The sequence below is a fragment of the Solanum verrucosum genome, unplaced genomic scaffold (assembly GCF_900185275.1).
Source record: "Solanum verrucosum unplaced genomic scaffold, falcon-dt-bn FXZP01000218.1, whole genome shotgun sequence".
In the NCBI taxonomy this organism is placed as follows: Eukaryota; Viridiplantae; Streptophyta; class Magnoliopsida; order Solanales; family Solanaceae; genus Solanum; species Solanum verrucosum.
In genome coordinates, this window is record NW_026020464.1 from 1,323,252 (window position 1) to 1,335,598 (window position 12,347).

The 12,347-nt window shown below is 39.3% G+C and overlaps 1 protein-coding gene across 1 annotated transcript; it reads right to left on the reverse strand.

Moving 5' to 3' along the window:
- Window positions 1-403: 403 nt before the first annotated feature.
- Window positions 404-8,014, reverse strand: LOC125808699 (probable indole-3-pyruvate monooxygenase YUCCA10). The gene is made up of 2 exons (XM_049488356.1): window positions 7,331-8,014; window positions 404-478 (listed from the first exon to the last, which is right to left on the reverse strand). Exons 1-2 carry the CDS (start codon window positions 8,012-8,014, stop codon window positions 404-406), a joined length of 759 nt encoding a protein of 252 aa, XP_049344313.1.
- Between the last annotated feature and the right edge of the window lie 4,333 nt (window positions 8,015-12,347).

Consider the following 12,347-nt stretch of genomic DNA (forward strand, 5'->3'; position numbering starts at 1 on the left):
AGTTTTGGATCAGAGTCGACTCCTACGTACTTGAAAGGCAGTTCTCCACAGTAATACCCTGTGCAAACATCTAGTTTTCCGGCTCATTATGTTCTCATTTCATTGCAGTTGTTGTCAGTTGAGAAGCTATGGGCCAAAGGATTATGTACAAGTACCTACGAAGCATCTTGGCTATCTAAAACATGGGACTCCAAAGTTTGCTGCATCAGTGTAGTTATCTTTCACTTATTGATGTCCTTTGTGCTTAGTAATCTTTCAAAGTGCTGTATTAATGGATTATCGTGATCTTTACAGGTTGAGGATTTCACTGATTGGTCTCAAAATGCTGCAAGAGCTTTTGGGAAAGCATAAGTGATACGCATATACAAGTGTATCCAGCGTAATGGCGAATACATTTCTGCTTTTATGGATGGCCTTGTCGAAATACCCACATTAAAATATCAGTTGTTTGGACGTGCTGCTCCCTTTCAAGACAGTTCTGAGACAAGGAACATTATAAAAGATGGAAATACAACCACTCTTCCTTGTACGGATATCAAGAAGCAGGATCAAAGTAAAGAAAGCCAGAAAGGATGTCACGCCCCGAGCCTACACCCTGGGCGGGACCGGCACCTGGAGACCATTGCTGGCCCCAGGCAAACCCTTGGCCTGGCTTTCTTAACTCAGCGGAAACCTAACTCAACAGAATAACTCAACGTCATACAAAGACATGAACAACTTAACTAATAAAATATGGCCCAAAGGGCAACTCGAGCCTCAAAATAGAATATTTACATATATATATATATATACATATACATGGATGAGAGACTCAAAAATAACTGACTGACTGACTGTCTGACTGTCAATTGAAGCCTCTAATATACTGAGATGGATGTGGGGACAGACCCCGCAACATCCTAATAGAACAGAGCAAAGTACACAAAATAATTGAGTCCTCCGGAACGCAAGGAGGCTCACCACAGACTCTGGAGTGCTCAGCTGGATCAACGACGTGCAGGATGCTGATCCGGGGTACCTGTATCTGCATCATAAGACGATGCAGGCCAACTGGCATCAGTACATGGAATGTACGAATATGTGAGCTGGAAAAGCGGAACCACAACTTAAGCTTGAAAGGAGAACAAGAGATCACTTACCTTGACTCTGAACGACTCATATACATAACTGGACTCAAAGTAAAGCAATAAGACACGAGCCACACATATAAAGCTTGTAAAAGAATGTAAACGACTTAGATCGTTAAGGATAAAATGACAACAAACTCCACTTTTCTTTTATAAATATAATACAGCTTTTGTGGGAGGTTCTTTAACCGACAATCACCACTACGAGCCTTAGTGATGATACAACGTTTTACCTCACGTTGCCAAAGGACCATCCTATACCTTGCCATCGATATAGGACCTTACTTTTGCTTAGTGGATCCACTAGCCTAATCTTACGTGATCATCTAAAAAGAATGATACGACAAGTCCCATGTTGGCGCATGGTTCTTATGGGGAGTTGAGTTAATATGAACTCGTGTCCCCAATTCGGTGCTCAATACTACTCCCAAAAATACTTTGGCTCATGCTTTTAAAATAACTTCTTTCTTTGATTGAGATAATTACTCAAAACTTTAGCCCAAAGGCTCCTTTGGGGAAAGAAAACATGATTCCCTTCTTATTCAAATATAATAGCATTTACAACCTCCTTTGGGAATACTTAGTTCCCTAATAGCTTTCTCTTTTTCTTTTTTTTTTAAAAAGAGAACTCAACTTTAAACTCATGACTTAGCTTGAAACTAAGACTCTTACTCGACTTGAAACTTCACTTGACTTGGAACTATCTTTCCTTGAATCGGAATTATGAATTCAAGGTGTTCGATCACATGTTATGGAAGGATTCTTGAACGCTTAGACGCACTTTGGAACGTCGAAAACAACTATAAAACATAGGTGAATTACTTTGGAACATGCATGAGAAAGTGAGAAAAGAAGAGGGGAAACTTGGCTAAGACTTCAGATTTCTGGTGACACAGATAGGACTTACGGACGCCATCGACGGACCGTAGATGGACTTACGGTCCGTACTGCAGGTCCGTAGATTGCGTCAGAGATTTTCCCCAGAATTCATTTAAGAAAAAGACTAAGTGTTGACCTACGGTCCTGACTTACGGTCCGTAGGTCAGGCCACGGACCGTAGGTCGTGACCGTAGATCGATGCCCCAAAAACCAACTTCTGTTCCGATTGACGGTTGACCAGTACGGACCGTCGATCGATCTACGGTCCGTAGGTCAGTCCCGTAGATGGGGATCGACAGCCCAGAAATTTATGCAAATCGATGGTGGATCAATCCTTTAAAGGGTCATAGCTCTTAGAATCATAATCCCCTCAACATACAATAGGTTTCAACTTAATGCACAACCCAATCAAGCCTCACAACGAACAATAACTTCAACAACCTCAACAACAATATCAACAACAACTAACAACTTCGACACTTCAACAACAATTCCCAATCTTTTCTCAAAGCATAGAATAAACTTGGTGTGTGTGAGGGAAAGGATCAACCCACACGAAAAACTCACATACCTTGGTAGGGATCACCCCCGACGAAAATCCACAATGGTCTTGACAAATCTCCTCTTTCTTCTCTTCTTCTTCTTCTCCTTCTTCTCTTCTTCAATCTCAAGAACCCTAACTCTTTCTCTTTCAAAAAAAATGGGACAAAATGATCCAAAGATCATCCTAATACAACAATATGAGCTCAAAAGAATTGGCTAGGGAAAAGACTAAAATGCCCTTAATGATTCCCGGACGGATTTCCTTGTCAACTGCCCAACTTTCAAAGGTCATAACTCCCTCATACGAACTCGAAATCGAGCAAAATCGGTGGCGTTGGAAAGGTCGTTCCACGAACTTTGCAACCATAACTGGAATTCCACCTAACTCATCCTGAGCTAGAATTTATGGCTGTTCAAAGTTGGCCAAAATTTCACATTTTCCATACTTAGCCAAAATTTCCAAAACTTTAAATTCTTTCCAAAAATGAAAATTTCCAATTCTAAGCCTCTTCAATTATTTCATATTGCTGGATGTTACAATATCTCCCCCTTGGGAACATTCGTCCTCGAATGAGGTTGCTCTTACAAAACTAAGGGTGTAACATCTAACTCAAACACTCAACAAGCAATTATGCAAACAACAACAACTACAACAACAACGACAACATGCCCATAATATTTTAAAGAGCACTAAGAAGGAAATTAATACCTTAATCCGCATTCCCTCCGGATTCAAAAAGATGCGGATATCTCTTCTTCATGTCCTCTTCGGCTTCCCAAGTGGCTTCCTCAACAAATTGGTTCCTCCAAAGGACCTTGACTGACGCCACATCTTTCGTTCTCAACCTACGAACTTGGCGATCTAAAATCTGAACCGGCACTTCCTCATAAGATAAGTTATCCTTGATCTTAACACTTTCAGTCGGTAGGATCAATGAAGGATCACCTATGCACTTTTTCAACATAGAGATGTGAAATACCGGATGAACCGCTGCTAGCTCTTGGGATAACTCCAACTCATAAGCAACATTGCCAATCCTCTTGGCTATGCGGTAAGGTCCAATATACCGGGGACTGAGTTTCCCCTTCTTACCGAACCTCATAACACCTTTCATGGGTGAAACCTTCAAATATACCCAATCGTCTACTTCAAACTCTAATGCCCTTCTCCTAACATCAGTGTAGGATTTCTGACGACTCTGTGCCATCTTCAACCTCTCTTGAATCACTTTCACCTTCTCCATAGCTTGGTGAACTAAATCTGGTCCTATCAACTGTGCTTCACCGACTTCAAACCATCCAATAGGAGATCTACATCTTCTCCCATAAAGAGCTTCATATGGAGCCATCTGGATGCTAGAGTGATAACTGTTGTTGTAGGCAAATTCAATTAGAGGTAGGTGATCATCCCAACTACCTTTGAAATCGATCACACAAGCCCTCAACATATCCTCTAAGGTCTGAATAGTGCGTTCTGCTTGCCCATCAGTCTGAGGATGAAAGGCAGTACTTAAGTTCACTTTCGAACCCAAGCCTTTCTGAAAGGATTTCCAGAACTGTGCAGTAAACTGTGCACCTCTATCTGAAATAATGGAGATTGGGACTCCATGAAGTCTCACTATCTCTTGAACGTACAACTTGGCATAGTCTTCGGCTGTATTGGTAGTCTTTACCGGTAGAAAATGAGCTGACTTTGTCATTCTGTCGACAATCACCCAAATAGAATCATGTTGTCTGCGAGATCTTGGCAACCCTGTGATGAAATCCATATTGACCATCTCCCACTTCCACTCTGGAAGTTCTATCCTCTGGGCCAAACCACCAGGCCTTTGGTGTTCAACTTTCACTTGTTGGCAATTTGGACACTTAGCAACAAACTCAGCAATGCCCTTTTTCATGCCATTCCACCAATAAACTTCACGCAAATCACGATACATCTTGGTGGAACCTGGATGAACGGAATATCTGGAGTTATGAGCTTCCTCCATAATCTTCTCTTGGAGTCCACCTACCATAGGTAAACACAATCTACCTTGATATCTCAATACACCGTCTCCCCCTTGTTCAAAAGCTAATACTCTTTGCTTCTGAACATTTGCCTTCAACTCAAGCAAAATGGGATCTTGATCTTGCTTTTCTTTCACTTCTGACATTAATGATGACTCGGCCTTGCTCGTCACCGCTATTCCTCCTTCTGCAGAATCTGTAAATCTGACTCCCAGGCATGCCAGTCTGTGCACATCTTTTGCTAACTCTCTCCTTCCTTCTTCAATATGGGTGGTGCTACCCATAGACAGCCTGCTCAAAGAATCAACAACAACATTGGCCTTACCTGGGTGGTAAAGAATACTCAGGTCATAATCCTTGAGTAACTCTAACCACCTCCTCTGTCTGAGATTAAGCTCTTTCTGAGTAAGCACATATTGAAGGCTTTTGTGATCAGTGAATATGTCGACATGCACACCATACAAGTAGTGACGCCATAACTTCAAAGCAAATACTACAGCAGCTAGCTCTAAGTCATGGGTTGGGTAGTTCTTCTCATGAACCTTCAACTGTCTGGAGGCATAAGCGATAATTTTGTCATTCTGCATTAAGACACAACCCAAACCAACTCTAGATGCATCACAATACACCATAAAACCTTGAGTACCTTCTGGTAGCGTCAAAACTGGAGCTATAATCAATCTCTTCTTCAATTCCTGAAAGCTTTTCTCACAAGCTTCAGACCATTGAAATTTCGCGGCCTTCTGAGTCAACTTTGTCAAAGGAGATGCAATAGACGAGAACCCCTCAACAAACCTTCTATAATAACCAGCTAAACCCAAGAAACTCCTAATTTCAGTTGGAGATGTGGGTCTAGGCCAATTCTGCACTGCCTCAATTTTCCGAGTATCAACTTTAATTCCATCACCGGACACAATATGACCTAGGAACGCCACAGACTTAAGCCAAAACTCACACTTAGAGAACTTGGCATACAACTCCTTGTCTTTCAAAGTCTGAAGAACTATTCTATGATGGTTAGCATGATCTTCTTCATTCCTTGAATAGATTAGTATGTCATCAATAAAGATAATAACAAACATATCTAAATAAGGTTTGAAGACTCTATTCATCAGGTCCATGAAAGCAGCCGGCGCATTGGTCAAACCAAAAGACATGACTAAAAACTCATAATGACCGTATCTGGTTCTGAAAGCTGTCTTTGGAATATCACGTTCCCTTACTCTTAACTGGTGATAACCTAATCTGAGGTCAATCTTCGAAAAACAAGTGGCACCCTGAAGCTGATCGAAAAGATCATCAATCCTCGGAAGAGGGTACTTATTCTTGATGGTAACCTTATTCAACTGGCGGTAATCTATACACATCCTAAGGGAACCATCTTTCTTTCTCACAAACAAAACCGGAGCACCCCAAGGTGAGACACTCGGTCGAATGAAACCCTTCTCTAGAAGATCTTTCAACTGCTCTTTCAACTCTTTCAACTTTGCCGGTGCCATTCTATAAGGCGGAATAGAGATAGGACGAGTATCTGGAATGAGATCTATGCCGAAATCTATTTCTCTCTCGGGAGGAATTCCGGGTAGATCATCAGGAAAAACTTCTGGAAACTCTCTTACTATAGGAACTGACTGAAAATAAGGTATCTCAACATTAGAGTCATGAACTCGGACTAAGTGATAGATACAACCCTTTGAAACTAACTTTCTTGCCTTAAGGTACGAAATAAAACGACCCTTGGGCACTGCTGAACTACTACTCCACTCTAAGATTGGCTCACTCGGAAACTGAAACTTGACCACTCGAGTTCTACAATCTATCGATGCATAACAAGCATAAAGCCAATTCATACCTAGAATGACATCAAAATCTACCATATCTAACTCAATCAAATCAACCATGGTGCTCTTGTGATTGATAGAAACAGGACAATCACGATAAATTCTTTCAGCTAGTATAAATTCCCCAACCGGTGTAGAGACACAAAAGGGTTCACAAAGTCTTTCAGGAAGAACATCAAACTTATTCGCAACATAAGGAGTTACAAAAGATAAACTTGCTCCTGGATCTAACAAAGCATATACATCAAAGTAAAAAATATTGAGTTGTTTATACTTATACTAAACAACTTTTCACTCTCCAAATCCTACTCTTCTTTTTCTCGCGATATAAAATACCCGATGAGACTGAATTTAAAATTTCTAATTTTGTGCGATTTAGAAATGGAATAATGAGATCTTTCTATGTTTTTAGGATATTTATATATCTATCCCAAATATTTGTATTTACAATAATCCAACACCATATTCCTTAATCACTTTCTAGTCAACCAATATTTCCATTTTAAAGAACAACTGATTTCATTAAATCAACTTTGAATTCAGAATCGAGGTTGCTTTTGCAATTTTGTATAGTGCTTGGAGAGTATGTTTGTGAAATTTAACACAAATGATGAATCGGTGAAAATTATTGGAGGTGAAACTAATTCAAAAATTATTTTTAGATAAGAAATACCACAAGGGTATATATGACTGGGTGGTCAATAAAGTAGAATGAAAATCATGAGAAATCATGTTCATATTTCGGCCCTTTCACATAAGGGTATGACCTGGGGTTGATCAAGAAACTCATACCCAATCTCTTGATGAATCGAGTTACAACAATACAAATGCTAGTAAAAAGTAACAGGTACAATGTAAAATAGTTGATGTACAACAAAACTGATCAAACACCACAATTTAATTTTTTTTTATAACAAACACAAACCTACTCACATGCAAACAAATAACGATAAAAGTAAAGATAAGGCATAAAGAGATAGAGAGACTTATTGGACTTCTAACAACAATTGATGTGTGACTTTCATAATTTGAAAGATTAAAAGCTATTTCCATCCCAGAATTTCCTGATCCAATGACTACTACCTTTTTATTCTTATATTTTTCACCAGATCTATAATCACTTGAATGGATTATTTCGCCTTTGAAATTTTTTATTCCTACCATTTTTGGAATATAACCTTCGTTATTTTCTCTAGTAGCCAAAATCAAGAAATCACTAGCATACAATTCAATTTCTCCGCTAGTCAAATTTCTTGATTTGACATTCCATTTCTTTTCCCCATTGTTGTAAAAGGCCGATTCAACACAAGTTTGGAATTTTGGCTTGATGTTGAAATGCTCAACATACTCATCTAAGTATTGAATAAATTCTTTTTTGGGCATATACTTAGGTGATGAAGTTGCATGTGGCATAAACGGCAATGAACAAAAGTCCTTTGATAGATGCAAATGAAGTCTATCATAAGTCTTTTTCTTCCACAAATAAGCACAACAATCTTGTTTTTCTAAAACAACAGTGTTTATACCCACTTTGTTTAAACATGCTGAAACAACTATACCGAATGGTCCAACTCCAACCACAACAATGTCAATTTCTTCCTTTGTGAAATTAGCCATTGCAAAATTTTCAGGAAATTAAAGAGAAGTTCTTTCTTTGAGAATGTTGAAAGAAAATTGCAACAAGATTTCAAGAAAGGAATTTAAACAATGAGGTATCTATATATGGTCTTCAAACAAGGATAAAGATGATATTTATTATTTTTTTTCCTTTTTTAAAATTTAATAGAAAACAACAGTTACAAGTAAATGCAGAATTTTTATTTTTGAAACAAAATCTGAGTTTTTTCTCAATTCTTTGGTATGTATGAAAACATTTAATTGAAAGTTATCTTTAGCTTAAGCTAAAAAGTATCATATGTATTTTTCTGTAAATGAATTTTGCAGTTTTAAAAAGAGACAAATTACAAAAATTAAATTGAATTTGACTGAAGTTTATTGACTAGCTAATTTCAAAGTATATTTTTTTTTGTCCTTTTATCTGTGTCTTGGATTTTCAGATAAACACTCAACTAATTAAATTTTATTAGTTAATTTATATTAGCAAATTATTTTCTTTGTTAAAAAAATTAGAATTAAGAAGAAAGATGATTTTCTGATATATTAAATAGGAAAAAAACTTAAATATTCCATCAAATTTTGAGAAAAAGGCTCATCTATGCCATTCATTTGAGCTATTTCTCAAACGAAAATGACATATATGAGCCAAACTTTTAACGGATGACACAAATGAGCATTTTCTCAAAGTTTGATGACATATTTGAGTCTTTTCCCTTTTTATTTTAAACCAAATTTTTAAGAAATAAAAAGGTACTTATTTTAACCAATTCATTGACGAACCTCGCTAATATTGGCAAATATATTTTCCATCAAGTATCTTGAGGATCAAGTCGAATATGAGAATCTCGGGCAAAAATATTTACATATTGAAACTTTTATTGTGGTTGCATCAACTTTCATGATATACAATACAAAGGGTGGTTCACTCAGATATTCAAAGGTTATTAACCCTGATATATAGCTTGTCACGCCCCAAGCTACCCCCAAGACGCGGACACGGGACCTAGGACCACAAGTGATCCCAAGCTAACCCTACTGGCATGATCATGAGCATACTAAAGATAATAAACTGATGCGGAAGCTAATTCATAAATAAATCTGAAAAGATGGGGAATACCCATATACTATAACTGAATGTAGCGAATCTGAGAGTTTAATACAAAAGATATATCAAACTCAAATACTAAGCTGAATCTAACTATGTCTGAAATAAGCCTCTAAACTGACTAGAAATGTTGGGACATGCCCCAACTAGATCTAGCAAAAACTAAAACTAAAGACTAAAAATACTGAAAAGAAACTCATGACTATTGTCCCCGAAGAATGAGGACTCACCAACTGATTCTGCTGAACTGAAGATCGGGAATCGATCTAAGCGTGATCTGGATGCTGAGAACCTGAACCTACATCACGAGAAGATGTAGCGCACGTATGCGTCAGTACTTGAAAGGTACTGAGCATGCAGGATAGAGTAAAGCTGAAATAACATATAACTGAACAAAGCAATAAAGCAATGAAATAATCTGGACATGATATAGATACTGAATGCTGAGCTAACTGAATGCAATGACCAATTTATAACATGCTGAAACTGAATACTGAATATACTGATAAATGGTCAATGCAATAGAATCTGACTGAACTGTGGGAGCTACTAATAACCGACATAAAACCACATGAGCTAAATGTGGAGTCCGATGTATACGCCCCATCGAGAGGACCCAATATACCCTGCCAGAGGTATAGAGGCATGCTGGCGTGATCACTAAACTGATGTTGCCCACAGAGGGGACTTACACCTACGTGGCTCGTAGTTCTGGGACTATATGGGTACGCTGAAACCCTAGTCCAACTCGGTATTATGCTACTCCCAATAGATTAAATGGTTAACACATTATGACTGAGTTTTCTGTAAATACTGGATAGCTCGAACTGAACATGCAAACTGAGAATGCAACCATTAATCTGATAATGATGCATTCATAAACTGAGGCATGTAAAACTGAATACTGAAATATCTGACCTAGCATGTGTAATTCAAGAACTAAAGAAATACATAGCTAGGGTTCTGAAATTAATGCGATAAACTGAGCACTAACATGACAATCTGATTTGGAACATTTAAATAATTAATTCATGATGATCTGTTCAAATTCTAGAAACCCTAGGTCTGTTCATAATCATGGAATCAAGAATCTGACTGAATTCTAGGGACCTAATGGGCGAAAGGAACCCACTAGTGAAATCCCACATACCTGGTGACGAATTCCACGGAGAAATCTTTCGATTTTGGGGCTGGAACTGAAGAAACCTCGCTGCGTTCTTGAACTAGGGTTCTTGACCTTTTTCTCCTCTCTTGCTTCTAATTCTTCTAAGTTTGATTAATGATTTGACTTAGGTAAGTTCTAGTTATGTTTCTAGGCTTAAACTAATTAAAATCTCATGATTTAGGGTCTAAACGACGTATCTTAGGGGTTAAACGAAATAGGAAAAGACCAAAAGACCCCTGAATTAACTGCTGTCGGAGTGACCGACGGTTTGGACCTACGGGCCGTAGGTCAATCTACGGTCCGTAGATTGGGTCCGTAGTTCGAGTCTGCCCGACAGGGCTTCACTAAAATGGGCATAAATTTTTACTCGGAGGTCGGAATTTAGCAAACTCGGTGGCGTTGGAAAGATAATTCAATTATCTATCTAACCATAGGTCATGGGACACATAATTCATTTTGTGCTAAAAGTTATGACCATCTGAAGTTGACCCATCAGAATTTTCAGCTAACTGGCTGCTATCCTTCGATCTACGGTCAGACCTACGGACCGTGGATCGAACGACGGTCCGTGCTGGTCAACCGTAGTTCATGTTTGAGGCTGGGTAAAGGAGGTCTTGATCCACGGACACAGACCACGGACCGTGGTCTGATCTACGGACCGTGGGTCTGTCCGTGAGTCGAGACTTAACCAATTTTCTGAGCTGACTGGGGAGGGGTTGCAGTGGCGAACCACGGACCACCAGCACGGGCCGTGGTCTGACCTACGGTCCGTGGATGGTGACCGTAAGTTGTACCTGCAACTTCTCAAAATCTGCATTTTCGTCTGTTTCGAATACGGGGTGTTACATTATCTCCCCCTTGGGACCATTCGTCCTCGAATGAAGACTAATCTAGCTGAAATGTAGGGAAAGGGCTGCAATCCCTACCACTAAACACTGAGAACTGAATTTCTGACTGAACTGAGTTCCAAGAACATGCAAATACGCTGAAAATGCAAGTATAAACTGAAGAAACATGATTCTAAGACTGAATTTTCGCATGAATGACTGAAATACTGAAGAGGAACTATTACCTCAAGCTGGAATGGGATCGGAAGGAAAGAGGTGAGGATACTTGGACTTCATGGCTGCTTCTGCTTCCCAAGTAGCTCCCTCTACTGACTAGCTCCTCCACAAAACCTTGACTAAAGCGACTTCTTTATTTCTCAACCTTCTAACCTGACGATCGAGAATCTCAACTGGTACATCCTCATATGAAAGGCTATCTTTCACGGCCACACTCTCTAATGGTACTATGGATGCCGGATCACCCACACACTTCTTCAGAAGAGAAATGTGAAAGGCTGGGTGCACTGCTGCTAAGTCCGCTGGCAACTCTAACTCATAGGCCACTTTACCAATCCTTTTCAAGATTCGGTAAGGGCCTACATATCTGGGACTGAGCTTCCCTTTTTTGCCAAATCTCATCACTCCCTTCATGGGTGACACTTTCAGGAAAACCTAATCATCAACTTGGAACTCTAGTTCCCTTCTTCTCACATCTGCATAAGACTTCTGGCGACTTTGAGCAGTCTTAAGTCTATCTCTAATGAGTTGTACTTTCTCCATAGCATCAAGGACCGAATCTGGTCCTATCAAGGCTGCTTCACCTACTTCAAACCAACCAACTGGAGATCTACATCTACGCCCATATAATGGCTCATAAGGGGCCATCTGAATGCTGGAATGGTAACTATTGTTGTAGGCGAACTCAATCAGAGGAAGGTGATCATCCCAACTACCCTTGAAGTCGATCACACAAGCTCTCAACATGTCCTCTAAGGTCTGAATGGTACGCTCTGCCTGACCATCCGTCTGTGGATGAAATGCTGTGCTAAGATTAACCTGAGTACCAAGACCTTTCTGAAATGACTTCCAGAAATGAGATGTAAACTGAGGACCTCTATCTGAGATGATAGACAAAGGAACTCCATGCAACCTCACAATCTCATTTATGTAAAGCTTGGCGTAATCCTCCGCCGAATCTGTAGTCTTGACCGCCAAAAAGCGAGAAGACTTAGTAAC

What these genes read in the sequence shown, in the direction of transcription:
- LOC125808699 (XM_049488356.1), bottom strand. Translation starts at nt 8,014, where the DNA reads ATGGCTAATTTCACAAAGGAAGAAATTGACATTGTTGTGGTTGGAGTT. An exon ending in TTATCGTTATTTGTTTGCAT is followed by an intron (nt 479 to 7,330) that starts GTGAGTAGGTTT and finishes TCCTTGTCTCAG; the next exon opens with AACTGTCTTGAAAGGGAGCA.